The sequence below is a fragment of the Epinephelus moara genome, chromosome 9 (assembly GCF_006386435.1).
Source record: "Epinephelus moara isolate mb chromosome 9, YSFRI_EMoa_1.0, whole genome shotgun sequence".
In the NCBI taxonomy this organism is placed as follows: domain Eukaryota; kingdom Metazoa; phylum Chordata; class Actinopteri; order Perciformes; family Serranidae; genus Epinephelus; species Epinephelus moara.
This window is the reverse complement of record NC_065514.1, coordinates 20020119-20048064: the sequence shown is the minus strand read 5'-3', so window position 1 is coordinate 20048064 and position 27946 is coordinate 20020119. Positions and strand designations below refer to the sequence as shown.

General features: G+C 40.6%; 4 protein-coding genes across 11 annotated transcripts in view; 2 read left to right on the top strand and 2 right to left on the bottom strand.

Annotated features, from left to right (window-relative positions):
• tmem120b (transmembrane protein 120B) overlaps positions 1–8553 on the bottom strand; it is a 13460-nt gene extending 4907 nt beyond the window's left edge. The window contains exons 1-10 of one of the 2 annotated variants that reach the window (XM_050053030.1): positions 8310–8553; positions 6093–6211; positions 5400–5516; positions 5239–5298; positions 5030–5125; positions 4845–4934; positions 3447–3512; positions 3236–3297; positions 876–968; positions 543–623 (exon numbers count right to left, since the gene is read on the bottom strand). In XM_050053030.1, the coding sequence (XP_049908987.1) occupies positions 543–623; positions 876–968; positions 3236–3297; positions 3447–3512; positions 4845–4934; positions 5030–5125; positions 5239–5298; positions 5400–5516; positions 6093–6211; positions 8310–8372 (847 nt within the window). In that variant the 5' untranslated portion in view covers positions 8373–8553. The remainder of the gene's footprint in view (positions 1–542; positions 624–875; positions 969–3235; positions 3298–3446; positions 3513–4844; positions 4935–5029; positions 5126–5238; positions 5299–5399; positions 5517–6092; positions 6212–8309) is intronic. The other variant, XM_050053029.1, reaches the window with a different exon arrangement.
• On the top strand, positions 7728–11385 carry morn3 (MORN repeat containing 3). Of its 3 annotated transcripts, none has more exons than XM_050053034.1 (6): positions 7728–7924; positions 9842–10011; positions 10140–10297; positions 10398–10554; positions 10639–10823; positions 10942–11381. In XM_050053034.1, the coding sequence occupies exons 2-6, from the start codon at positions 9867–9869 to the stop codon at positions 11047–11049; spliced, it is 753 nt and encodes a 250-aa protein (XP_049908991.1). In that variant the 5' UTR covers positions 7728–7924; positions 9842–9866; the 3' UTR covers positions 11050–11381. The 3 variants fall into 3 exon arrangements, with proteins under 3 accessions (XP_049908991.1, XP_049908990.1, XP_049908989.1); XM_050053033.1 differs by lacking the exon at positions 7728–7924 and adding an exon at positions 8703–8834 and having other exon boundaries at positions 10942–11378; XM_050053032.1 differs by lacking the exon at positions 7728–7924 and adding an exon at positions 9497–9652 and having other exon boundaries at positions 10942–11385.
• Positions 11386–12073: 688 nt separating this feature from the next.
• On the bottom strand, positions 12074–13670 carry orai1b (ORAI calcium release-activated calcium modulator 1b). Its single transcript, XM_050053035.1, has 2 exons — positions 13341–13670; positions 12074–13229 (listed from the first exon to the last, which is right to left on the bottom strand). The coding sequence occupies exons 1-2, from the start codon at positions 13452–13454 to the stop codon at positions 12675–12677; spliced, it is 669 nt and encodes a 222-aa protein (XP_049908992.1). The 5' UTR covers positions 13455–13670; the 3' UTR covers positions 12074–12674.
• A 343-nt stretch (positions 13671–14013) lies between these two features.
• LOC126395493 (lysine-specific demethylase 2B) overlaps positions 14014–27946 on the top strand; it is a 32005-nt gene continuing 18072 nt past the window's right edge. For 3 of the 5 annotated variants that reach the window (XM_050053009.1, XM_050053008.1, XM_050053010.1), the window contains exons 1-12: positions 14014–14318; positions 14854–14998; positions 15096–15174; positions 15480–15526; positions 16338–16516; positions 16731–16837; positions 20093–20186; positions 21034–21187; positions 21367–21704; positions 23311–23437; positions 23706–24112; positions 24212–24298. In XM_050053009.1, coding sequence (XP_049908966.1) covers positions 14274–14318; positions 14854–14998; positions 15096–15174; positions 15480–15526; positions 16338–16516; positions 16731–16837; positions 20093–20186; positions 21034–21187; positions 21367–21704; positions 23311–23437; positions 23706–24112; positions 24212–24298 — 1809 coding nt within the window. In that variant the 5' untranslated portion in view covers positions 14014–14273. The remainder of the gene's footprint in view (positions 14319–14853; positions 14999–15095; positions 15175–15479; positions 15527–16337; positions 16517–16730; positions 16838–20092; positions 20187–21033; positions 21188–21366; positions 21705–23310; positions 23438–23705; positions 24113–24211; positions 24299–27946) is intronic. The other 2 variants (XM_050053012.1, XM_050053011.1) reach the window with 2 other exon arrangements.

Sequence of the window (27946 nt, the reverse complement as noted above, 5' to 3'; positions counted from 1 at the left end):
GGCAGCACTCATGCAGCCCCAAACCATGATGCTGCCACCACTATACTTGACTGTAGGCAAGGGACAGTTGTCTTGGTGCTCTTCACCAAGGCAGCATCATGGTTTGGGGCTGCATGAGTTCAGTTCAGTTCAGTTCAGTGCTAGATAATAATGGTTGGCACACAAAATATTGACACTTTAGGCACAATTTGGACATGTTCACTGTGGGGTGTACTCACTTATGTTGCCAGCTGTTTAGATGTTGATGGCTGTGTTTTGAGTAATTTTCAGAGGAAGGTAAATCTATACTACTATACAAGCTGTACACTGACTACTTTAAGTTATATCAAAGTGTCATTTCTGTAGCGTTGTCCCATGACAAGATATAATAAAATATTTCCAAAAATGGGAGGGGTGTACTCACTTATGTGAGATACTGTAATTATTTATTTGTCACCTGTAGTGTCTCCCCTTCATATATTTGGATGAAAGTGCTAAAGCTTTAGTTTAATATTCAAGAACAGTAGGAAAACTGAAGAATGAAAAGTTATGTTTTGACTTACGTGGCCAAAAAAGAGGAATGGCAAAAGAAAAGTGAGGCCTCTCCACATCCAGGACTGAAATCCCTCTGTGGACACACAAAACTGTGACAGTGACCTTGGGACACCATGACACAGAACAGCACACGCCACACTGTCCTGATCCCTGCGCTCGTAACCAGTTGTACATTAGTGATGACTCAAGAATCACTCAGGCATCTGCTTGGCAGCACATTGATGTTAACAGCTGTCTCCATCTCTCACCTTTACCCTACATTTCTCCAGACATGGGGTTGCACACGGCTCAAGAGTTCAAACGATTGAAATGACTTGCACCAAAAATAGCTTACAACTTACCCACTGTGAGGTCCAGCTGATTCCTCTCTCCCAGAGCTCGCAGCCTGTATAAGCAGCCGCTCTGGTAGTAATACTGGAGGAACTGGACAAAGCCTGCACGGTTGCAGAAAGACAAAAGACAGATTACAGAATAGCCAACACAGTGCGGTGATGAACAGATCGATTAGGTTCCAACTGTCTAAGGATAAGGATGATCATCACTCAATCAATCCATAAAATGGAATTTAAAAAGTAAAAAGCTGCATGTAATGTGAAGCTTTGCACTGAAATGGGGTCATTATGTCCTGAAAACAAACAAAAAAGACCCGTTATCTCAGTTTAAGCTGCGTTTGTGAGGTGAAGCTTCATTTAAAAAAAACCCCCAAAAAGAACATCTGTGTGTTTAAACATCTGACTTGTCACAAAAACCTCCAACCAGAGAGCACCATCACACTCTGAGTCCACATGTGATGCGAAAGGTACTGACAGTAACCACCAGTGTGTGTGGGAAATGACTTCACTTCTGTATTCTGGTGAGAACAAATGTCCACAGAAGAACTGCTGTATCATAAACGCAACTATTATTTGCAAACTAGCAGGGAAGTATCTGCAGTGTGACATCTCTGATCGACAGAAGTACAGTAGATTCTTATATCTAATTATGTCCACTATAATTCAATCCATTTAGCCTCAGTGATTAGTATGAGGAAGGTTTTCCCTCTAAACACTGTTTGGCCACACTGAGATGTTCAGAATGTACATGGTCTCCCTGACATAAGGCAATACACAGGAATTTTTCACTGTTGTGTAACAAACATGGTGTTGCAGGTGATCTTTGACCTGCTCTGGCCTTGGTCTACTATCACACCATGGTGTGACTAAAGGACATCTGACATGAGAGCAGAGTCTGTGTAGAGTTTTTAAGAATTAGAATGAAAAATCCAGATTAAAACCCTTAAAGGTCCAGTGTGTAGGATTTAGAGGCATCTATTGGCAGAAAAGGTATATAATATTCATAACAGTGTTTTCTTTTGTTTGTAATGACCCTACAATAAGAACTGTTGTGTTTTGTTACCTCATAATGAGCCGTTTATATCTACATATGGAGCGGGTCCTCCTCCATAGAGTTTGCCATGTTGTTTCTACAGTACAGACAAACCAGACACTGGCTCTAGAAAGGGCCATACGCGTTCTCCCATCGGCTACTGTAGCGTTCTCCTATGCGCTTGGCACACATGGTTACTGAGTAGCAGGTGGCACCATGTACGGTAGCCTCGGCCAGCAGTGTGTGAATGTGTGTGAATAGGTGAATGCGACATGTAGCATAGAANCAAGCAAATTGCTCCTGATGGATGTTCCGTCAGTGTGTGAGTGCGTGTGAATGGTTACTGAGTAGCAGGTGGCACCATGTACGGTAGCCTCGGCCAGCAGTGTGTGAATGTGTGTGAATAGGTGAATGCGACATGTAGCATAGAAGCGCTTTGAGTGGTCAGAAGACTAGAAAAGCCCTATACAAGAGCAGTTCATTTACACTGGACATTTAACCAAAGAGTTAATTACTCATTTTTTGTATACTATCAAAGAGCAACATAAACAACATCCAAGTAGAACTGAGACGATAAGTCGTTTAATCACTTATTAGCTGATAGAGACCAAATTTATCAGCAACTATTTTAATAATCTACCCAATGCTTTAATAATTTTTCAGGCAAACATGTCAATATTACCGAGGTTGCAGCTTCACCAATGTAAGAATTTTCTACTTTTCTTAGATTATTATCACTGTAAACTGACTATTTTTGTTTTTTGGACTGTTGTTTAGATAAAACGAGACATTTGAAGACTCCATCTTGGACTCTGGGAAATTATAATGAGCATGTTTTTACTATTTTCTGACTTTTTATTGACAAAGTATTCACTGATTTATTACGAAAAATAAGTTGCAGATAAATTGGAGTAAGAAAATAATGCTTTGTTGCAACCATACAACCAGATATTAAATGGCTATATAGCGAATACAGTATGCATCAGAGTACAAAGATACATAAGTAATGACAATTCTCCTTTATCTGCCACAGCTGGTGTCTGCAGCTGATGATGTAATACTGACTGACAGCACATAGCAGAGCGCATTAAATGTCCCAAAGTGTGGCTGGACTCATGTTTGGGTATGCTGTGCACAGTGGTGAAAAATACATCATTCTCACTGAGAAATGGTCCAATCAAACGGACTACCTTCATAGATTCAATGAGCAGATTCAACACCAAACGCTGACCCTAATCTGAACAAAACCATCAAAATATTTCAGGTTATGACCCAGTGACAATGAAACAAAGACACACATGTTGTTCCAGGTCTAGTAAACAGATTCAATTCTTACTCTGATAGATGGAGAACGCGAGGAACTGGCTTCTAAACATCTGATACATGGGCCCCTCTGGCCTGTGAAAAGACACGAGGTTACACAAACATTAAACAAAGCAACAGCTGCCTTTATTGTCTCCGAAGTCTCCAAACTGTGCATTTTTCTACAAATGCTCAAATAAGATTACTGAAACAATGTGACTATGAAATCAAAGAGAAAAACTCACCAGGTGAGCATCACACCTGACAGAAAGGTGGACACATAATGGTGAGATACCCACCAACCTTTGATCCTGAGAAGCAGAAAGAGAAGAGAAGAAAAGGGAGAGATTTACAACTTACTTGTGTAAATGTGAGCGTTTGCAAAACATTATAAAAACATGACATAAACATTGCTGTCATGTTCCTTCAGTCTTCCCCTGTTCAAGTGGATCAATGACCCAACATATCGGCCAGGTAATTCTTATCCAATCATCTATACATGTACAGATGTCTGCATCATGATACCAAGAGCTTCAATCAAGTATATATATTTAATTGAATACCCAGATATTGTTTGGCTCAGTGTCGTCTGTAAATAACCAACCTGTTCATAGGCAACTGTTTGATCTAAGCTTGGCTGGGATTTAGTTGGAGGCGACACTCTGTTGCTGCTATTATGTACGACTGTACTGCAGCAGCCCTCACTTAAATTAACGCTAGCGATCCATCAGTAGATACTGTCACCAGTTGTTAATGCACTACACAACAGCTTTACAGCATTTCCCTATTTCTCTTCTTCTGTGACAGCTCATGTCTTTGCCCGAAAAGGGGGTGCGGCCTTACTGATGACATGATGACAGTCTGGTCTGTTGTCACATGATACTTGTGAGGTTTTGATGGTCACGCAGCGCAGCAATAGATTTTAAGCTAGTAAAACGAGGGACATATTTTGCCGAACATTAGATATATGTTTTTATAGACATAGCCAAAACAATGCATATTCAAAACTTTTCCAAATCATTCTCTTAATTCCAACCCATTTCCAGGCCTGGAAAACTGTTTTTCTAATTTCATAACTTTTCCAGGTTTTTCATGACTGTGGGAAGATGGTTTAAAGCAGGGCTATTCCTTTTTACTGGCAGAGGTTTTATTGCACTCACTCACAGTAACAAGCGTAGTTGTCGTCAACTAGAGTAATCTTGAAGTGATATTCCCTTCATCTGCACCACGGCCTCTCTTCTGATGTCTGACTTCACTCTGTTGTGTGTGTGTGTGTGTGTGTGTGCGCGTGCGCTGTGAGGAGGAGGTCAGCCCTGACATGCAGACAGCACGAGAGAGGCTGCAGCACGATGATGCATGAAACCAAAACTTTAATAAGTAACGATAAGAACTGCAGCACGATGATGCATGAAACCAAAACTTTAATAAGTAACGATAAGAACTGCTTACATCGGAGCGTACAGTTATTACAGTCGTGATTAAACTTGCCTCGGGCAGTTTAATACCGGGTCTCATACCAATCCCTGCCCGGGCCACTCAGAGGCTGCTTCTGTGCCGCATGTGGCCTGCGGGCCGCTAATTGAAAAGGCCTGGTTTAAAGTTTCAACAGACTGCAGTGCCTCTGAAGTGATGTCACAACACACCTGGAGCCGTTGCTCATGAGGATGCTTTCCCTTATGGTCAACGTGCAGTAGTACCACACCAGCAAAAAGTTGAAAATTTCATCAGTGACTCTGCAAGAAAACAGAGACAATAAAAAAGTGAGTGTCTCTTTAGATCTTAAAAAGCCAACGACAATAATGATTGGGGAGGGGAAAGGTTAGCTCACCGACAGTTGAGAAAGAAGAGGCAGGTTATTGCTCCAAACATCAGGATTATTGTCATATAAAGCTTGAACTTCTCATACTCGTCTTTGTAGGCAAATCTATCGGAGTAAACAGAACACAAAAAGAGCACGATGAGTTAAAAACAAATGCACATAAATCCAGACTAAACCGGTCTTTTCACGCTGTCCTCAAGGCTAAATAGTCCACATACTTTGCCTGGTTGCTGAGAAGCGTTACGTTCACATTTCCCAAAACCAAACTCAGGTACAGCCTGAAAACAAACACAGAAAAAATCCCACACATAAACAAAGAAGAACATGTGAAAAATAAACTGTAATGCTGAGTGATTTGATGACATGAGTAAGTACTGACCCGTTTTTCTTTGGCAAATATGCTTCCATATCAAAGAACACATTTTCTTTATCTTTGATTTGTGTTTTGATGTCCGTTATCAGGTTCAGTTCTTTCTCGTCACATGTTTTAGAACACCTGTGGAGACAAGACAAAATGATCATGAGTGGAGATGTAAAAAAGAGGAGAAACATCTTAGCTCTGAATGAACTCAGACACGATATATTTCCTGATATTTCTGAGAGTGATAAAGATAATTTCGTAGCTGCAGATAGTGCCAATCAGTGATACCAATACCAACACAGTATTTCATTCGATACCCATGATGTGAATAGAAGCATTCACGTGCTTAAAATACCACAGGCGTCTTGTGCCATACTTTCAAACATCTTGGTGGCATCTTGGCACACTGAACTGCCAACTTGTACAAAACACCACAGACTACATGGGTTGTACCTTGCGTGTACATTTACTAAGGTAATGTCCACATAAAAAAGCACTAAAATCAAAACTGATAGACCAGTTATTTTAAAAGACTTCCACAAAACAAGGAAATCTTTTTCCACTAAAGTAGCCAGCTTATATTTTCTAAACAGTGAGTCAAATTGGCCAATGAACCACAAACAAATGATAGCCAAGTGTACTGAGTGTAGTGTAAGCAAACGTTCTGTAAAAGAAACACTGAGATTTCGGCTCTGATCGTAGAATACTTACTTGGTCAAGCTGTGCCTCAGGTCCTTTAGACATTTTCTCTGCTTACTGATGGCGCTGCTGCATGTCGCCTGAAGATTGGTGAGCTCCTCGAGTTTTTGTCTGTATATTTTGTGAGTTTCCTGGTGATCAAATAAACACAGAACATGAGTGCAGGAACATTTGTAAAGGCAGAATAGTCTGCTGACTCTCAGTGATGCGCAATAAGTGATACAAATGTGCATTTCTGCAGCAACTGTATCAAAAGACAATTACAAAGCACTTCTCGTGGGTGACTACAGCCAATATGGAAAAGAACACAACGTTTTATTTGTCACAATTAAAATGTGTCTTAATCTCACACTAATCTTTGCCAAGCTTTAAGTAATTCTCAACGGACACCACTCAAAAGCTCAAACAGAGTCTCTATTCAGCGGAGATGGAAATGCTTCACCCTGTGAAATCTTCTTTGACCCTTGTGTCACATCACAAACAGCCCGTGACACTGTATTATGTGGTGAAACACACATTGCAGTTCACATGCATCTATGCTGGTAGATCTGACCACAGCTTTCAGCAGCTCTGTCCTCACGTTTCCCATCAGCAGCACTGAGTGTGTGGAGGTGAGGAGCATGCACAGTCAGCAGAGATAGTCCTGTGGTCTGGGGTTAGGGACTTGCTCCCATCCCCCACAAATATTATATGCACATCTATGACAGACCTTGACAATGTAGAATCTGTGGGATCACGTAGTGTGAAACTGTCAATAATCCCAAGACCAAAAAAAGTCAGTCTTTGTAATTGTCATTATAGGCCTGCTATAAAATGTGTTTTGGGTAGTGATGTTCAAGCACACACACATCGTACACCATCTCGGACAATACAGACTGATTTTTTTCTAGTTGCAAACCCCCCAAAATACCTACACACTGCGAAATGTGTATGTGAAAGAGATCCTACAGGAGAGTAATACATTCACTTGAGAAAAAATATCTGCATATTTGCCCCATTTTTCTTATTTTAGAAGTTTATTATCTCAGAATCCTGAGAAAGATTTTCATGGAAAAAATCCTGCTCTCTCTACTGAGTTAACAAGAGAATAATGTCGTAAATTCTCATGTATTGAATTAACAAGATTATTGTCTTGTTAATTTAGAAAAATAAGAGCAGAGTTTTGTTCCATGACAACTTTTCCAAGAATTGTGAGATAATAATCTTGTTAAATCAGAAAAACTGAGCATTCATTTTCCTCCAGTGAATGCATCATGCTTTCTATGATCCTGACCTTTCTCATATCAACAATGTTAACATGCACGAGGCCAATTAAAGGGATATGTTACTGTAATAGTTCACCACAGGTCAATCTACTGTGTGTACATGACCCTTGCATTAGGACCTGATGCACAGTTGTACAATATATAAGGAAGAAGCTGATTGTGAATGTCAGTCTGTGTCTGTGTAGTTGAAATATCTGCCACTGATTATTCACCAGAACATGAAAGCTTCATTTAGGAAAATCCTCCAACAGTTGACAGTCACCTTCATCATCTCTCCCTAAGGAGCAGCTCCAGATTTTACATTTTGATGGCATCACACAGGTCTAAGTCTCACTTGTCTGACACCAGCATGAGGACAGGGGTGGTCGAGTTACAACACCACAGAGCACATGATGACAAATCATACCCCAAAGTGACCTCACATTATCGACTTCTTTGTTGTTTCAAGTTAGCTAGCTAGCAAATGTGAGCTAGCGTGGTAGCGTACTGATGAATGATGATGCATTCAATGACCACGACGTGCTTTACTCAGGCAAAGCAACAGCGTGAAGTTGCCTTTACGACCCCTGTGTAACTTTGGTAGCTATCATTTAATATTATATCACAATGCTACGCTTTGGGGTTAGCTAAGTTGCTGTAGCTGCTCATTAGCCGGCTAAACACTAGCAGCAAGACAAGAAACCTGCTGCTAACGTTAGCGGCTGTAACGTTACCACATGGATGTTAACGTTACAGTAAAGTCAGAGATGATGAACATGCAGTGAAACATTTGCCATCCCTCAGATGTTGCCACCGAGAGCACGGTTATTGGCTCAAAGCTGCGTTTACGGGTGAGCTGAGAATGAATGGCGAATAGGAGAGAGCCATCCAAAGTAACGTAGCCACTAGAGTATGGGCTGTCAGTGCCATCCACGACACGCTACAGCCAGCAATCTGCCGTACATGATGTACTCGTACTCGTCACCTGTAACTGCTGATATTCCTCGTCAATTTCCTCCCACTCCGTCTGAAACTTCGGTTTGGACATGGTGGTACAGTGTCTGATGTAGCGAGGAGGACGGCTTCACTGGCTTCACCCCCGGGTCTGTCCTCTCAGGCTGACTATCCACTCACAAGCTTCTTTAACTGGACTGCTTTGCACTCGGCGGCTCACGTTACCGCTGCTGCAGGGCGCTTGCGCACATCGGGAAATACTGTGCGTCCGGTCCGGACCATAAACCTGAAGACACCTAAATACAAAAAATTAAAATTAAAAAAATGAAATAAAAACTACGTAGGCTTCACTTGAGCCTCTCCGACACAATTAACTATAATTTTAAATTAACTTTTAATTTATCTAAAACTACACAAAAGACACGACACAATCTGTTGCTAGGATACGACGAATGTTTCGCTATCTGTCTAACATCTCTGTGTTCGGCAGCTACATGGCTTGAGTTGACAAGCGGATTGAGTCTAAGTAATTAATCCGCTTGGACACATCTCTAAGGTACAAACTTTGCTCTGAATGAGTGTCTGACATTGTTATATCTCCGGTGTATAAAATAAGTGACTTAGCGTACGTAAACGTCAACTAACGCAAGTTAACTAACTTATAGCTGTGTAGCTAGCGTTAAATGACAGGTTAGCTAACGTGCTAATTTAATAACCTTAATAACATTTATCCGAAATGTGGGTTCAGGGTTAGTATTATTACTGAAAAAATATAGAAATATATGGATATTATTGCACAGCAAGTGGTAAAAGTATTGCACATCAGGAAACTGCATAGGAGTGTTACGCAGTTAAAAAGATATGAAGGGTATGGATAGGATATGTAGACATGTATATAAATATTTATGATTATGAATAAATATTATGTGCAAATAGTGTAAATTAGCTGTCGTTGTAACCTGAGGTACATCGTGTATTAGTGTACATAGTGCAAATTAGCCGTTGTAAGTGGTGGGTGATGGAGGCAGAGACAACAGCAGTGTTAAGTTGTGTTATTCTGTCTTGTTAGAGAGGCTGACTGCTCTTGGAATGAAGGACATGTGGTAGCACTCATTCTTGCACAGTGGGTGTTGCAGTCTGTTACTGAAGGAGCTGCTTTTAAGGCCCCCACAGTCTCATGCAGGGGGTGAGAGGTGTTGTCTGTGATTGACACCAGCTTGGCTAAAATCCTCCTCTCACCCAGCTCCGTGGAATCAAGAGGGCAGTCCAAGACAGAGCTGGCCCTCCTAACCAGTCTGTTTAGTCTTTTTCTGTCCCTCTCCATGCCTCCCCAGCAGACCACTTCACAGGAGGATATGTCTACATGAATGATAGGTTATGTAACATTATATTCTAAACTACTTTGTTTTTTGTAAAACGTTCCGCACATGTGCACACAGTCCTTCTGCCATGTTAGCTGACAGTGAACTCCTGTACTGAAAGTAGGGCAATGTCGAGCTGTTCTTCTTTTGTAATGCGATTGCTGTACAGCTTCATGGGTTTAACATGTTATCTGTGTTGTAGGGTTGTCATCAAGCCACGCTCAGCCATGCCATATTTCAAAACATCTAAAAAAAATCTGCCATTGTCAACATTGCTGGATATTAAGTCACAGAAATGTGGGCCAAGGTGCACAGTTTTCTCCGTCAATGGAAATGAATACACTGGGGAGTGGCTGGACAACAAGAAACATGGTGAGATACTTTTTGATGTGAGCTTCCATGAAACTATGAAGAAATTAATATTTATGAGGCATAACATACTTTGGCCACACTATAGCCAAAATGCTTGCTTATTTATAATTACAACTACTTTTTTGCAGGGGAGGGAATTCAGGTGTGGAAGAAATCTGGTGCTATTTATGATGGAGAGTGGAAATTTGGAAAACGTGATGGACATGGTACCTATGGTGTGCTGCTCCCAGAATCAAAGGAGTATGTGAAGAAGTACCGTGGTGAATGGAAAAATGGAAAGAAACATGTATGTATTTGATATACTGTCATACATACACACTATAACAGATGTATGTACACTTTGTGCTATATTTTGCATCCTTTTTTTTTTTTTTTTATCTCTTTAGGGGTATGGGACTTACTTCTATAGCTCTGCAGTTTATGAAGGGGAGTGGAGTGAGGACCATCGGAGTGGCTGGGGAAGAATGTATTATGAGAATGGAGATATTTACCAGGGAGAGTGGATGAAGGATAAGAACCACGGACATGGCTGCATCCTATTTGGTAAGAGCACTTTGCTTCACATGTGTTTGAATTTGAAGGCAAGATGCTAGATCTTAAAATTTGACTTCTCAACTTGTGTCCAAGCAAATGGAAATTGGTATGAAGGCTCCTGGCGAGATGGCAAGAAGAACGGTAATGGCAAGTTCTACTATTTTGACAAAGGCCAACTTTTTGAAGGCTTTTGGGTGGATGGAGTAGCAAAGTGTGGGACCCTGTCTGATTTTGGGAGGAATGAAGCACCAACACCGACGAAGTATCTAATTCCACAGGTGCTAAGTTGATACTATTATATATTATATTGATACATTTATAAGCCGCTGTCACCACTTATGTGATACAACCAATTGTTGTGGACTAAAATATAACATTTCTTTTTTTCTCTTCAAGCTACACCTGGTGGATATGCAGTTGGTTTTAAGGGAAGCCCAGTCAACCTACCTTGAGAGGATCGACAGCAAGTTTTCAGTCCATGACACACTCACAGACAGTGAATAAAAAGAGAAAATACATGGCATGGTGACGCTCAGTACGTTCAGTTTTGTCCAAATATCTACACCAAAATAGTTTGTTCTTGTCTGTGGAGCGAACCAAAAACATCTACTGATATTTCAAATGAGTTGAAAACAATAGTGGTATAGTTGTAACAGGTTAATCCACTTTACCTTCAAAGTAGATGATTAAAGTGTAACTGTTTTGATAATAAAAGGCTTGCTGCTTACTGTTATGATCATAAAATGGGACGGGTCAGTTCCAGGCCTTATAAAACATTATCAGACTACATACAGGAAGAAAAATACCAAATGATATTACAGAATTCACTGCATTAGACCAGCTTAAAATTAATGTACACACAATTAAAGTCTATAAAAGGTGGTCATGTGATAAACTCAATACTAGTATACGTGGAATATCTAAATGACACATCCACTTTTTTTTTTATAGGGACTGATCAAATATTAACCTTCACTTTATTTTCTCTAAGCTGCACTCTGACAACACTCATACTCTGAGCTGAGAGGGCCTCCTCTCATCACAACCTCAACCTCTACAAGACTGCACTTAGCAACATCCCAATACCTTAACTTTACCATCTGAACTTCTACCTCATCTGATCCAGTTTCTCAAATTTTAAGAATAAAACCCCAGTTAATTCAAATTTAAATAAGCATCAGCTTGATTGAGCAGCACTTTGTGGGTACTGCAAGAGTAAATGATGAAAGCAAAATGCTAATTCAGGATATGTGAGTCAAGGGGTTTTTCAAAATGAAGCACAAAGGAAATCTAGTGTCTTATGTTTACACATTCGCAAAAGTGGTTGAAATGTGGGTGAGATTTCCTTTAAAATCTCAAATGTCAGAGGATAAATGACAATTCAGGTGTCAGGTGATGACGTGAAAACAGATATGCATCAAGTCTACTCATGAACTTAAAATTTCCAAGTATGCTGCATAGATGTCATATATATATAATATTCTTAAAGAGTACATTCATATTATTTTTGAAATTCTGAAACATTGAATGCCACTTGATTAAAAAAGTGTTTATTTTAACACCACAGCCTGAGCTACAGATGTCAGCAAATACACTACACTAATAATACTGTAGTTTTAGCAGCTGTTGAGTCAGTCTTCACACACAGCAAGCATTACAAAAAACAATCGGTGAACGTTACAAGAAATCATGTACAGAGTGAATTAGGAGGAATTAAATACTTGTGGTTTACAAAACACGACGATATATTAACAAACGCAGTGTTCACTGACAAACAGGCACGTAAATGCAGCAGGCAACAGACAGGATTCCAAGTTAATCAGATGTCTCTGCCATGACAGATACATTTAAGCAGCTACCACAGTTAAGACTTCAATTAGGCCTAAGACTCTCCAATTTCAAGTCACATGCATTACAGCAGATTTGTGAGTTCACAGTTGATCAAACTTTTCTTTTTCTAAAAATACAACTCTTTCCACAAAAGTAAAATTCACAACAAAGAAGTGAGACATCTTCATTCCTGTAAAGTAAAAAAAAAGAAAAAAAAGAAGAAGCCAATAATAGCTTCTGGCTCGGAGACATCCCAAGCAGTCAGAGTTCCTTCATAAGTGCACATCTACCATACTTCACTATGGGAAATGTGAGCTCGGAGACTGCAAGATGGAAGACTCCCCTCTGTTGTCCAGCTCGTTTTGTAGCCTGGTGAGATTAGAGAGCTCCTCGAGCTCCTGGAACTGTCTGTCAGTCTTGTGGCTGACCAAGGAGCGGTAGAAATGCACAGCAAAGACTATGAAGACTAAACCAAAGGGGACCATAATAGACGTGGAGGTTATAGCAGCAGCCACACCAGCTGACACTGTATTATTGCTGGATTTGGGCTTGACAGGCAAAAATTTGACCCAGCAGAGTAAAACCACCTCAGCTAGGAAGAGTAAAGTGCCGATAACTGTGGAAAAAGCCCATGCCAGTTCAATGTGTCGGTGCATTCGCTCATGTGGAGACTCTTTCACAGAGTTGAGGTTGTGGACATTGCTCACTGCTTCTATATTGGGCAGAATGCAGGTGCTGACCATCAGAGCGAACAGGTGGACAGCCACGAGCACAGTGGTGCAGGCACTGAAGGCAATAAGGAGAGCAGGTGGGTATGGGTAGCTGTTATCCAGCTGCACTTCTACCATGGCCACCTGGAGAGAAGTGATAAAAAGAGAACAGGAACTCTATGAACGTGTCAGTACTGTGTTAAATGACTGGTTTAACTATGGCAGAGTAAGAGGATGGTTAGGAGGCAATGTTACCATAGCAAATCCAGAAAGCAGAGCAGATGTCCGGCTGGAAGCCTTCAGTTTAGCCCGGCTCAGGTACAGCTTCCTCCAGGACAGTGCTTGCAGCGAGTGCTCGTTCAGACTCATGTTGCTCCTGCTATCAGACGACTGGGCGAGCAGCGCTGACGTAGTTACCTCGTTACTCTTGCGGGACACGACAGAAACAAGCCTTCAACATGCCAACAGTGTACGCTTACCAAACATGTACCCTCGCCAGCAGCTGACGGAACTGCGGAAGCGTTTTTTTTTCCACCGCCACTCTCCAGCGTGTTGTGCTGCCAGTGCCTGCACCTTACATTACCCATAAGCCTGCGCGCTAAGGGGCGAACATCCGCTACGGAGGCAACTGTCGGTTGCATTTCCTCTGTTGTGCGATAGGAATCAGCCCTTCGTTAACACGCATGCAAATAGCAGCTTTAATGTGTAGTCAAATATCTTTTTGTCAACTTAAAAGGGGTGAACGGACTATTACACCAGCTCACGTGACACACGTCACATCCACCTTACAGAGATAAGAGTCAATTATTACAGCTAGAATGAATGAAAGTAGATAAAGAGGTGTTTTCTTTGATAAACACACGCTATTTTATCGCCTCCCTTTGTCCACTACAGCAGGCTAAGCTGTTTTATAATTAAAACGTTTTGGTTTTTAGTTTCTCCCACGAACAAATAGGTACTTGTGTGATGTGATGAATGTTCCCTCTTTGTGAACCCCAGTTGAAAAGCAGTGAACTAACATGCCGTGACGTTGTCCAACAATGTTTTGGTTCCTGGCGGTGACGTAATACACAAAAACATGGTTCCCTTGTTTTGAACCTGAAAAGCGTGCTAAGTGTTTCTGTAACTTCACCACGCACGAAGATGCCCTCCCGACACCGTGCGGCTGGAAAACATTGATACGAGACGATGGCTCAGGCCGCGGAAACGTGTGCTGAATCTGGACGCAGGCTGGTGTGTACCATCTGCCGTGTTAACGTTAGCTTATGAGGCGAGATTGGCAGCGAGCTAATTAGTTAGCTAAGCTAACGTTCGCAACTGCAAAACGCTGGGATGTTTGTCAAGTCACTTAAGCTGTGCAACTTAGCGACCACGAAGACAAACGATAGCTCTCTTATTTTAGGTGCTATAACTGAATATGTGTTTGTGATAATTCAGCGAGTGTTTCGTAGTTAAAACAAGATAAAGCAGCATTTCTATCAGTATAAACCTACAAACATTAAACCGTTAAAGGATAACGTACCAACGGCTGTCTTTTCCCAGGAAAAGTGTCGTTTAACGGTTATTGTGCTTGACGTCACATTTAAGGCAAACTGATGCTACTATCAAACAACTGACCCTTTGCTAGTCTATTTTTAAAGTAAATGATAAAATATATGTTAAATAATCAGTCATATTGCCTGTTTATGTACACAGAGACAGAAATAGGAGTTTGTTTTCCACGCGTGTTTCAGTTATGTCATGTAAATCATGTCGTTTTCAATGGCAGCGCTCCATCTGCCGGAGGATGTACGACGAAAACGAGGATCTGTCCGATGTGGAGGAAATTGCAAACATCAGGGGTTTCAGTGTGGAGGAGAAGCTTGTGAGTGACAGTTACAGCGCCCAGTTTGTCCTCCTCATGGAGGGTAAAGGTAAAGTAACACACACACTGTTACTGTTAATTATCATATATATTGCAAGATGCATGTCTTCACAATAAATTCTCTCATATAAACTTCTGTCTTGCAGACTTCTCTTATGAATATGTGCAAAGGGATGCTCTCAGGACCCCACTCATTTTCAAAGAGAAAGATGGACTGGGGATCAGGTGAGAGGCCATTTCTGTGGATTCAGAAGTGTCTAAGTTATCTTAAATTACTTAACTGTAATATTTTGCACTGTGCTATTTAAGTATCTGCCATTTTCTGTGAGAGGCTGTGACTTCTACATGAATTTGTACATTAATACATGATGTTCCTCTTTCTATTTGCACACTAAAATAAATTTTAATTCTAATAAATAGTATTTAACAATAATCCTTGACAGTGAGTGCTCATGGTGTGTATGTGTATGTGTATGTGTGTTTTTATCCATTTGGCACCACATGCAACAGATTATTCTTCTCTTACACAGAATGCCTGATCCAGAAATTACAGTCAGTGAAATTAAAGGCTTAGTTGGTAAGTAGGATGCTACACACATAAATGTTAAATGTATGCACACATGTTTACTAATGCAGCATTTAGAGTGGGTAAAGAACAACCAAAATCTGAAGTCTCCTAAAAATAACATTTAGCCTCCTTCATTGCCATATTTGCTTCCAGAGTTTGTGGAAGGTAAATGCTACAAAGAAACATGTTCAAATAACTCCAAGAGGGTTTAAATGACCAGTTTTGTCAGAAACTGGACAGAAGTACTATTTTGCATAGTGGAATAATGTTTATACACTTTAAAAAAGCAGCTTTTTTTGTGAAAATATTGCACCCTGCAAAAGAAGAAGTCCACACCAAAACAATACATATAGTCAGAAATAATGGTTGCATTCATACAGTATGTTCAAATTACATTAATAATATCTTATTGTTTTAATGGTATGTGTGCATGTCCAAATCTGCTTTCTCATACTGCGTATTCTGTGTGCACCTTTAAAAACTAAATATTTTTCCATTTGTTCTTGCATTTGTTATCCATTATCATTATTTTTATGTCTAAAGGAGTTTCCAATTGCAAAGTTATTACACATTAAAAATCCAGCTGCATCAAGAGAAGCCTGAATGTAATTAAGTCAAAGCAGGACTGGGGCATAGTTGCTCCATCTAGTGGGGGAGATGGTGAATTACATGCATTAAGAGCTACTTGTTTTATGAAGGTTTCTGTCAAATGTCAACAATCCACATGCTAGGTTGTTCTCAGAGAGATAGTATCACATGCTAAGGACAGTAAAAGTGCCCAAAGGTTAATGTCCGCATGTTTCCTGGTCGTTGCTTGCAGGAAGTCGTCGGCCTGTGGATGTCATGGATGTGAGCACTCAGAAAGGCTCTGAAATGAGTATGGCTCAGTTTGTGCGTTATTATGAGACACCGGAGGAAGAGCGGGACAAACTCTTCAACGTCATCAGCTTAGAGTTCAGCCACACTAAGCTGGAGAACCTCATCAAGCGGCCCACAGTGGTAATTTTTTTTTTTTTTTTGTAATTTACTTTTTTATTGTTGTCTGCCTTAAATGCCAAAAATGATATCCAAAGTGGTAATTTAACACAATGCTCTCTATTTAATGCTATGAAAGGTCTCATGAAGTTCACAGATCTGGTTCAACATCCAAAGAAAGTGTGGCTAACAACACTGTGACTGATGGCTAAATGTGCAGCTTTGCTTGTTTTCACAGGTGGATCAAGTGGACTGGGTGGACAACATGTGGCCTCCTGATCTGAAACTCAGCCAAACAGAAGCCACCAATGTCATCTCAGATATGAAGTACCCTAAAGTACAAAGGTATGAGCTTATTGGATTGTGTTTATGCTTTCACAAAAATCTCCTCTGAGCTGTATGTCAGTCTACGAGTAAAAATTTAGAAAATACTCAGAGGAAATTGCTGCTTCCTTGGCAGTAAATACGATTTCCCCTCCCATCTGAATGTCTCATCTATCGCTCCATCATTGGAGAGCGCTGCATACGGTCGGTGTTATCCATCTCCTGTAAGTGCTCTTGATTGTTGCTAGGCAGCAGAGTTTTCCACAGTGGAGGATGGTTTTATAACAGCTGTAGTCTGACTGCACTGATACCTCTCAGCCAATCAGCTGTCAGCATTTTGCACATAGCTCAGAGTCAAAACCAATTGTGCCTTTCTTTTTAACCTACCATCACACAGAGACCCTACTAACCCCAATTCCTACCCCTCTGCTGACTTATATTTATTGATTTTAATTATTTTAATTGAGTAAGACTCATAGTGAGGTGAGTGCCCATGGTAGGGATTGGGTTGTACATAATGGAATAAATACACAGACATCCACTTTCCATTATTATTTCAGCAAATACCGTCCCAACAGTTTTCCCTTCAGTGTCAGCTGCTTGGTGTCTGCACGGACGTGATACTGAAACCAGGACTTTATTAATGTCTGCTCTGTTTTATTACTACAAATGATGGTGTTTCCAAGTGTCTGGGAGGTTTTGCTGCTTTTCTTTGTCTCTCGTGATGGAAAACAGAATGGCCTTTGGTTCTGGGCTGTTGTTATGACCAAACAAACACTGTGAAGATGCCGTCTTGGGGAACTGTGATTTGAATTTTTCACTATTTTTCACTATTTTCTGACCAATTAATTAATCATGAAAAAACTGAATAATTAGTTGCAGCCCTGCATTATTCATGGTGGCCACAGGTCCTTGAAATCCTTGAAATTGTGTTTTTGAAAAGAGACATAAATAGACAGGGGTCGTTGAAAGTGCTTGAATTTCTGTATTTTGTGCAAGAACATAATTTTATTGTCTGTCACTGTAACAGAGCACAGTTGAGAAGTGTTCACAATTGTTGTCTGCGAGCTTCTGTAAAAGCTGTTACCTCTCATTATAAACATTCTCAGTGTTACAACAGTAACTAAGCTCTATGTCTCAAACTATATCGGGCTGGATCCTTGAATTTAAAGGCACTAGGCCTGGAAAGTCCCTTAAAAGTCCTTGAATTTGATGTCGAGCAATGGGGCCTCTAGTTATTTGTCAGAATAAGAAGCAACCACTGGCCAGTTTAGTCAGTGTGAAAGTCCATGGTGCAAGCTGGCAGTCTAAAAATGCATCTGAGGCACTCTGATTTTTAATTATCTGTTCATCCTTTTATTATCTCTCTTTGGTTCATCATGTTCTCTCATGTAATAAAAACATTCCAATAAACCTTCAAGGTGTAACATGCTCAGATTTCCTCACTGGTTTAGTCAAAGTCATTTATTGCCCTGGCTTTGGGCACATTTATAATTCAGTAGGGTGTGAGGTAGTGATTTTCAGAGATCTTGGGCAGTGTGCTGTCCTGTGTGTTTGACTGACAGTGTGTTCGACAGGCAGGAGATACAGTGTAAACGGGACTCCAGCAAATTCTTTTAGTCTCAAAAAGGCATTGAAATAATTATTTTGAAAATATGGCCTTAATTGGTATTAAAATATGTAAATCAAAAATCTTAAAAATGCTAAGATATGGGAAGAGGATTTTATGAACCTTTTTTGACGTTGCATTGTAAAATCTCAAAATAATTGTCAACATCCATGTTTTAAAAATAATTTATGGAATGCCTCTTGCATTAACGCCACGCACATCAAAACAGATGAACCAGGAACACTCATATTTTGTTTCCAGCGGGGATGTTCAGAGCAGAGGATCTACTGTCTGCTAGCTCTGTTGTACTCAGGTCAACATGAGGAAGTGCACTTTAAACGAAAATGGGCTGCTTAACCAAGATTTTGCAACATCGCTAAGAGGCTCTGTGTATTTTATGTGAAGTTTTTCACAACTTGTCCTGATGGGGATCAGTGCAGTGGAGTCCCACGTGCAGAGTGAGAAACACAAAAATAGTTAAGAAAAGCCTGGGGTCTCATTTATAAACATTACATACGTACAAAATGAGGCCTGAAAGAGGCGTACGCCACTTCCCATGCAAAAGTTGTGATCTATAAAAACAGACTTGATGGGAGAAACTTTGACCCATGCCTATGAACATTTTGGAGACACAGATGTTAAGGTGGAAGCCTGATTGCAGAGATCGTTTAATATTTTTTGGCGCACACCATTTTTGGCTTTTTTCCCTATGTACATTTTTAGGATGGATCCCATGCATTGTTTTATAAATGACACCAGGTATTTCCCAGCTTTGTTTTACCCTTTTATCCACCACACCCCAGGATCAGCATCAGGATCAGTAGTAAAAGATTCCAAAAAACATTCGGGTGTGTGCCTACACAGAATGCAGACTGAGGTGTTTCAACACAGCGACAAAACACCAACCATACAAGTCAGACAAGGCAGTAGGAGACCTATTGAAAAATTGCCTGTAACCCTATGTAACTGATGTGGAGTCATGTTTTTTTCCCTTCAATTTTGTTTACTGTGAAATTGGTCTTAATTTTCACTCCAAGTGGCATCAAACTTGCCTTAAGCTGTAGAAATCCTGGTAAAGAAACTTGTTCTTGGTAGCTGCAGCTTGCAAGCCAAGTCATATATGTTTGTGGACATAGGTGTAGAAGGATCAGAGCTATAACATTACAGCACCATTTAGCATCTCAACTGACATTTGCTGGTAGATTTTTGAAAGGTTGGTCCGGAGAGAAACTGTCACATCATCTCTCTGTGGGATGCAGGATATAATACTGTGTATGGATTTCTTTGGTAATGTGTTTTTTGTGTGCACCTGTTTGCTTAGATTTTGTTTTTTGGATAGCTGCTCCCATCGAGCTAAATTACTGAATCATTTATCTTGGAGTACTAATCATTCTTCAATTAATTTCCAGAGGAGAGGTGTCCCATTGTGAACAATTTTCCATGCTGTAGTGCTCTTGTGTCTGATTTCTAATGGTGTTTGCTACTGATAGCTGTTGCTTTCACCAAAACACAACTGAGATTACTGCTGTCTCCTAATTGGTTGAGATTTGTTTTCATTTTTAGATCTTATTATGGATGTTTGTTCGTTTTCACTTTTACATCCTCACAATCTGCTTGTATACAATGTGATTATTTTGAATTATTTTGTTGTCTTGTTTTCTTTTTAGGTACTGTTTGATGAGTGTGAAGGGCTGCTACACAGACTTCCACATCGATTTTGGGGGAACTTCAGTTTGGTATCACGTATTCAAGGGCCAGAAAGTAAGTCAATTCTGGTATCTTATGGCACCTCTTATATTTTGTGCAACAAATATTAGTATTCCTTTAATTGAACATTAGAGGAGTACCCCCTAAATGACCATTTGTATATCACTTACTCACCTCGGGTTACGTGAAATTTGTAAAGAAAACTTTGTTGACGATGAACGAAGAATCCAAAAACGTAGAAGTCATAGGGCCAAACTATATCGGAACATCTGTTTACAAACTCTTCCACAGCTCGTGCAGTATAATCCAAGTCTCATTTATCCAGTCGTATGCTCAGTACTTCCCAAACAGACAGACCTTTCCAATGGGGAACTGAACTAAAAGTGAAACTTATCTACACTCTCTTAAAAGCCAGACCCCATTGACAAAAGCAGTAATTTTACCTCACTGAACACAGGAGCTGGTGGTCTACCACATCTTCGATCAGTTGGTTGCTTAGTGTTACTGTGTGACTTTAATGTTTTAAAGGTTTAGTGGTTTCACCAAAGTCACACAATAACACAAACTAACCAACTGATCAAGGCAGTAGTAGACCAGCAACTCCTGTGTTCAGTGAGGTAAAATTACTGTTTTTGTTAATGGAGTCTGGCTATGAGAAGAGCTTGAGAAAGTTTCACTTTCAGTTCTGATCCCCATTGAAAGGCTGTCTGTTTGGGAGGTACTGAGCATACAATTGGATTAATGAGACTTGGATTATACTGCACGAGCTGTGTGAAGAGAAGTATATCTGGTATTATTTCTGAAAACCTTGAGCTCACAGTTTCAGAGTTGATATTTCCCCTCACCTGGCTGCGATTGTACAGTATAACCTCTAAATAAAAAAATCTCTGCCTCTCCTCAGGTGTTTTGGCTCGTGCCTCCGACCCCTCATAACCTTGCCCTTTATGAGGACTGGGTCCTGTCAGGCAAGCAGAGCGATATCTTCCTGGGAGACCGGGCTGATGGATGCCAGAGAGTGGAGCTTAAGCAAGGATACACCTTCTTCATCCCATCTGGTGTGTTGGCATGGTTGTTTCAAAGTAGCCAGCAGGAAAAAGATTAGCTGCCACTTCAATGAGCAGCAATGCCAAGCTTTACCTGACTATTATACGCTATATTCAGCCGTGTCAACTGGCATAAATCCTCTACATGCTCCTTATCTCTTTATATATGTATTGTACTTTTTGTATTCAAGGGTGGATTCATGCTGTCTACACTCCAGAGGACACGCTGGTGTTCGGAGGCAATATTCTGCACAGCTTCAACATTCCTATGCAGCTCACCATCCATGAGATAGAGAATAGGACTAAGGTAGGATGCTTGCTGCATTCTCCATTCTCCATTGTGTGGCTGAGCTCACTGCAATTGAGTCAGCTCTACCTGGGACAGATCAATCTCTCCGAGAACCAGGGGAAGGTGAAGAGTTCACCTGTAAGAGGCAGCAGAATGAGAGATGTGATGGAGAACGAATCTGTTGGGTTGAGACTGGGGAGTGACAAAATGACAACAGATGTAAATGTCAAATTCAGGAAGGTATGCAGGTGCCTAAATGCAATAGTTTGTGTGTTGTAAGATGTTTGTAGCTTGAGAAGGAACGGGGCATGGAGGCACACATCAAAGAAAAGTACATTTTTCAATGTGAATGTGTGTAATAACTGTAAATATATTTCTAAAATGGAAAATATGCATTTTTAATAATACCTTCATACTGACAAAGGTTATATAACTTTTTGTGTAGATCTGGGATTCGTTTCAGGGTGTCTGCAGGTCCTTAAATGGTCTTAAAATGTCTTAAATTCAATTTTATAAATAGTAGGCCTTAAAAGTCATTAAGTAGCTTTAATTTGAATTTATGAGGTTTTAATTGCCCTAAACATTTGATCTATTTCAGTTATCCATCTCTTAATTTTTATTTGTCCAAATGAGTCAAGCTCTTCTGTGTGAAAGTCCAAGTTTCTGATGTTTCAAAGCTTTAATCCTACCACTGAGTCTACTTCTATCTATTAACTTTATACATGGATTTCTCGTTTTAAGAATTAATTTGTGTCTACTTCAGTCAGGATTCTAAATGCCTCTAAAGCCACAGGGGTTGTGCAGTAATGTTGAGGAACATGGTGGTTCTGTCTTGATGTGTACGAGAGTGTGTGTGTTTGTATATGTTTTAAAGATTACTGTATGTTTGTATGTTTATATAGACCTCATGCAGATGATGTGTCAGGGCTATGATGCATCATGTGCAATATGTGGCCTGTGGCCTAGATTTGTTTTTATTTATTAATTATTTATTCACCACGTAAGCAGCTACATGTGCCAGCACTGGAGTCCTAATCAAATTTCCCCTAGGGGACAATAAAGTGTATCTTGTCTTTCTTATCTTATCTTATCTTATCTGTTTACCTGTTGGCAAAATGTAGGTTAACCTAACTTATTCTAAAAACCATATTCCTACATAAGATCTACCTCTGCACGGGAACAGATGTGCTACTTATCTTTACACTTACCTGCCATGCTTGAATAAAAAAGGTGATTAGTCCAAAAATCTGTCTTAAATTTGGTTAAAAAATATCTTATAAAGGCATTAAAATGCATTAAATGTAATTGTCTGATACCTGCAGACAACCTGGTTTTCTTAGGAGGAAAATAATTCCTCTGTTAAGAAATCTGTGTGGTCCACCTCACAAAACTCTTAGGGCATATATTCTAATTCAGTTTGATTCAATTCAATTCAATTCAATTCAATTCACTGCAATTCAATTCAAGTTGTTACATAAAGCGCAATATCACAAATCACACTTAGCCTCAGAGGGCTTTACAGCGTACAACATCCATCTGTCCTTGGACCCTCACAGTGGATACCTTTGTTTGTGTGCATGAGAGGACAGTGTCTGGAGTGACACAGCACAACATACTGCTACAAGTAATAATCTCTTTACTCTGCTGTTGCTGTCAGCGTCAGTGTTCTGTCTAAAGTCTCTGTCATGCTCACGCACACATGCAAAAACATGGACATCTGCAAGATTACATGACATTTAAGAAACCAGGTTGCTACAGAAAGGCAACAATAACTAGATAACCTGAGTGCATGCTAATATGAGGTGTATTCCATGGTTACACTGATGAGTTTTGTCCCTGTTTTCAGGTTAACTCCAAGTTCCGTTTCCCCTTCTACTATGAGATATGCTGGTATGTCCTGGAAAGATACCTGCACTGCCTAACCAAACGCTCCTACTATTCTCAGGAGATCCGCAAAGAGCCTGTGCTAATGGGTGAGTGAAATTAAGAAATGCAGCTGCTCATTACTATTGGACACACACACACACGAGGGGGCATTATGTATTACCTGCTGTGTTTGCAATCAAACATGTCATGCATGCTGTGGGAGTGCCATGCTCGATCATACAAGTCATTATTTGCTCTTTCAAGTTAAATCATCTCTGCTGCTGATGGCACCCTTCCAATACAAAGACAAATACACTGTGGACACTGACGATAAGTCAACTGATATCATTATTTTTCTCTCTTTTGTCCCGTCAGACTATGAGACAAAGGCAAACACAGAGAGCCCCTCCTCTGACTCCAGGAGCCAGGACATGAACGAGGACTCGTGTGAGACTCAAGTCAGGGATGGCCAGGGCGAAAAACTAGAGAAGGCTGCCCCGGATGGCCCTTGCTCTCCTGACAACCGGAAGGGCCAACACCTCAAAGCTGTTTTATCTATTGACTCCGAGGACAGCTGTAATCCTTGCTCCACCTCTCTAGAGTTCCCCCAAACCCCCTCTGACTCTCCAGCCTCGGAGTCTCAGAATAAATGGACGCATTTGACCGAGTTTGAACTGAGTGGACTCAAGACGCTGGTTGAGAAGCTGGAGTCGTTGCCTGAAAATAAGAAGTGTGTTCCAGAGGGAATCGAAAACCCACAAGCCCTGCTGGAGGACATGAAGGTAAGACACGAAAACATAACACAGCCGTTAATACATGCTATTCAATAGACACAAAGGAGTTTATTTTTACTTTTTGTTTCGTTGTCCATGGCTATTTAGGTTGTCTTAAAAGAACATGCAGATGACGACCCCAAATTAGCGATCACTGGAGTTCCTGTGGTGTTCTGGCCCAAGAAAGCTGTAAAGGTAAGAGTTGGTCAGCTGCACTTTGAGACTTACTTTTTGCTCTTGCACCAGATATTGCTCTTTGTCTTTATTTGGGGCTTTCAAGTGAAGTTACCAGACACATGATATGTACTTGATTTTTAGTTGATTACCCAATATAATAGAAAAACTATCAATATTATATAAAGTGAGCACAAGTTATAGGCATGTTTGATCCCATGCACCTGTCGCTTGACTTTGTGTTGCAAAAACATTTCTGAACTTTTCACCTAAAAGATGAATATTGGGAAATTGTCTTTGCACGGTCTATAACATTTTTACTTTCTCTGATGTATACAGAGTAGGCTTGGGTGGTATCTTTTATGGTATCGACTGCTGCATTTGCTACGTTCAGCAAACTCTCTTAAAATGCATACCTGAAATCAAGTTTCTTTCTTTCAAGTCTAGCTTAATTGCCATGTTAGCTCATCGTATAATACACTTAACTTCATTCAAACTCGACAGAAACAAAAACTCAGACTTTCGTAGTTAGTCCTTTTGATTGTCTAGTATGTTTGTCCACTATTCCAACAATCACCAACTCTGGTTTGGTTGAAATAAACCCTTAATTCACTGAGTTAGATGTGAAAGTATGCTGTTGTTCCCCACAGTCTCTCTCTGCCATTGCTAGCCAGGCTTAAGCCTAGTTCACATTACACGATTTTCACCCTGATGTTGCGTCGCAGAGACTATCATAATCTTTTGAGTGTTCAAACCTGGTGACGTGTGTTTCTGTCAGCGGGAGTCTCGCCAACTGCATTACAACTTGTGTGTGCACACCACAAGAGCCCCAGATAACGCGGTGACGTCACCAAACTACGTTTTTTTAACTTGGAGACGACACATCATAACAGCATGGATATTCTTCCCAGTGTTGAATCAGATCTGCCTCCAGGGCCTGGGTCCAAACACAACACGCTCCCCGTGATCCTGTGGACGCCGCCATTGTTATTGTTGCTTGCTGGCTTGTCAGTGTTGTCAGATCTTGGGAGAGAAACAAGCAACCAGGGCTATGGAAGCAAGCCCAAAAGAAGCGACTATCGTGTTTAAATAATTTATTAGACGGATATATATAGAGGAAGGTGACTTTTAGCGAGCAAGCCCAAATAAGCAACTCCACTTTAGAAACAAGCCCAAAGTCACGGTTAATGAGCGGACCTGGCAAGTGGCAACCCTGCGGCTTGTTGTCCTCACATTTCTTCCGTCCTTCTGCGTGCTGACGTGGGAAGTATCCCGCCTCTTGTTGGCTGATGCTCTTTGTCAGTCGTGTCACACTTCTCCAGTTTTCTAGCATGCCAGATATCCAGTCCCAGTCACAGACGAGGGGGCGACTTGCTCGTAGGCTTGTTCACACATGAGGACTCGTCGTGGCAGACTACCTGCTGACTCACCTCCGACCCAAGGTGGCTCTCAAGATCTTCTGCGACGTCAAAATCGCGGTGAAAATCGTGTAATGTGAACTAGGCATTACAGTCCTGTAACATTATCCCCACCACTCGCAGTCCCCATGTCTGTCAGTCCAGCTGTCTGTTCCACCAGGAGAGACTGACTTCTGATGGTGTGTGATGTGCACTATGTATAATACACCCTCAATACAGCATCTCCATACGAGTTTAATAGGAAGAGGAGTGTTTGTGTATTTGATGGTATTGAAAATCATATCATCAGGGTTTTTAAACACCCTGGTATACTGTAATACAGTGATACCTTCCACGCCTAATATAGAGTGTAATTTATGCTTGGAAGGATGAGTGAGTGGTGATGATACAGCCACAACCCACTCATGACTCTGGTTAGTGACACCTCTAAACCAGTAACAGTGTTGAACAGTATTGTCATACAGGGAAAAATCAACTGCAAATGCAATCTTGTGTTATAAGATAAATTTAACTTATTATCGAAGAACATCTTTTTTTTCAGTATCAATACTGATTTTTAATAAATTAAGTTTAGGACTGTATTATAAAGACTTGTGTAGTGTATTGATTCCATTACTATAGAATGGGGCAATTTTTATTTGAAGCACTACCAGGTCGCCCCAGTTTATTTCCCATTGATCCGTAGATTCAATTTTGGATTGTGACAAATAAATTCTTAGAAATGAGAAGTTTTTTTTTTGTTTACACTTCCACGCTGACACAAGTCCTTACTCTCTCTTGTCTCATTCCTACACACTCATTAGAGCAGTAGATGTACTTATTTGCAGAATTTTGACTTAACAGGCAGCAGTATTGCCTAATGAAGTAAATAATTCGTTTTTAAAACTTGTTTTTGCTGTCTTCCATACACATACCTCTATATGCTGAATGTTGCTGTCATTTTTAGACTTCAGTTTGTGCTATGGATAAAAAACAAGCTTTTAATTGGACTGTTCTCTACTGTCTTACACTGTATGTAACACATTTTCAGACCAGATGCACAACTCACTGTTTCACTGCTTAGTCGTTTGTTGTTACACTTCAGGCATACTTAGAACTTAAAAAGGAAATCCTCAGTCATATTTTTCAGTCAGTGCAGATGCTCATTACTTAAGTACTACTTATGCATGTGCCTTTCGGGCATCAGTATGCCATACAAATTACCTCCTTGGACAAAGTCCATGTAAAATTGTAAAGTAGCGAGACTGTTAAATAGCTATAAACACTTGAAAGGTTGAAGTGCCTTTATATGATTCATCCTGTCTTTCCATTGTGTCATGAGCTGAGCAGGAGGCCGTAAGAGGGTCAAAAGCAAGGGCTTTTACATTCATCAGCTAAATGTAAAAAGGAAAAAATACCTCTTCCTTGTATTTAAAGGTCAAAATACTTGTTAATGAAATGATACACTGATGTACAGTGTTCATTTTCAATGCTCTCTGGTATGAGTTGCTTTATAATATAGAGGTGGTGAAGAATTACAGCATGTGTTCAGGCATGATAGCCAAAATGTACATTTTTATTAGTAAAGTTAACTGTTTTATTTTTATATATTGTACATGTTTTTTTATTTTTCTATTAATATGAATTGTCCAAACAGCTGCATAAAGTGTGTAAGAGGTGGAGAAGCCTCAACAGGAGGTGATTGTGAGGATGTGATGTGCTGTATATGAATGTATGGAGGTGATCACTATTGGTTTCATGGACCCTCTGGAGCACCCCCACCCGTCCCTCCAAAGGCCAGCTGCTGGTGGTGGGGCCTCTTTGTGTTTGCCTTTTGTAATGAGATGCCATCTGGCTCTATTGGCTGCTCTCCTCTCCCTGTGATACCCATCATGAATATGATAACACCTTCTCTGCATTTCCTCTCCTCATTGGACAGAAGCAGACACCCCCCGGTACATATTCTGATGCGCAGCAGCCTCCCATTGGCCCCGCGCTTCCCAACACCCCTCCCGTTTTCCAGGGAGTGGATCCATATTAATGAGGCAGGCTCGTCTGTGTTTCCTACATCTGCTTGTGGTATTGTGGAGCTTTAGAGTAGGAGGGAGGGCTGTAGGCCAGACAGCAGTAGCAGGAGTAGAAGGAGGAGGAGACTGCAGCCATGTCAGTTCGCTGTGAGCTGGACGGTGCGTGAAAAACCAGCCATGGCCATGTCGCTGAGCGCCGATGATGAGGACTACGACTCAGACTCTGAGCAGGTTAGCACACCGAA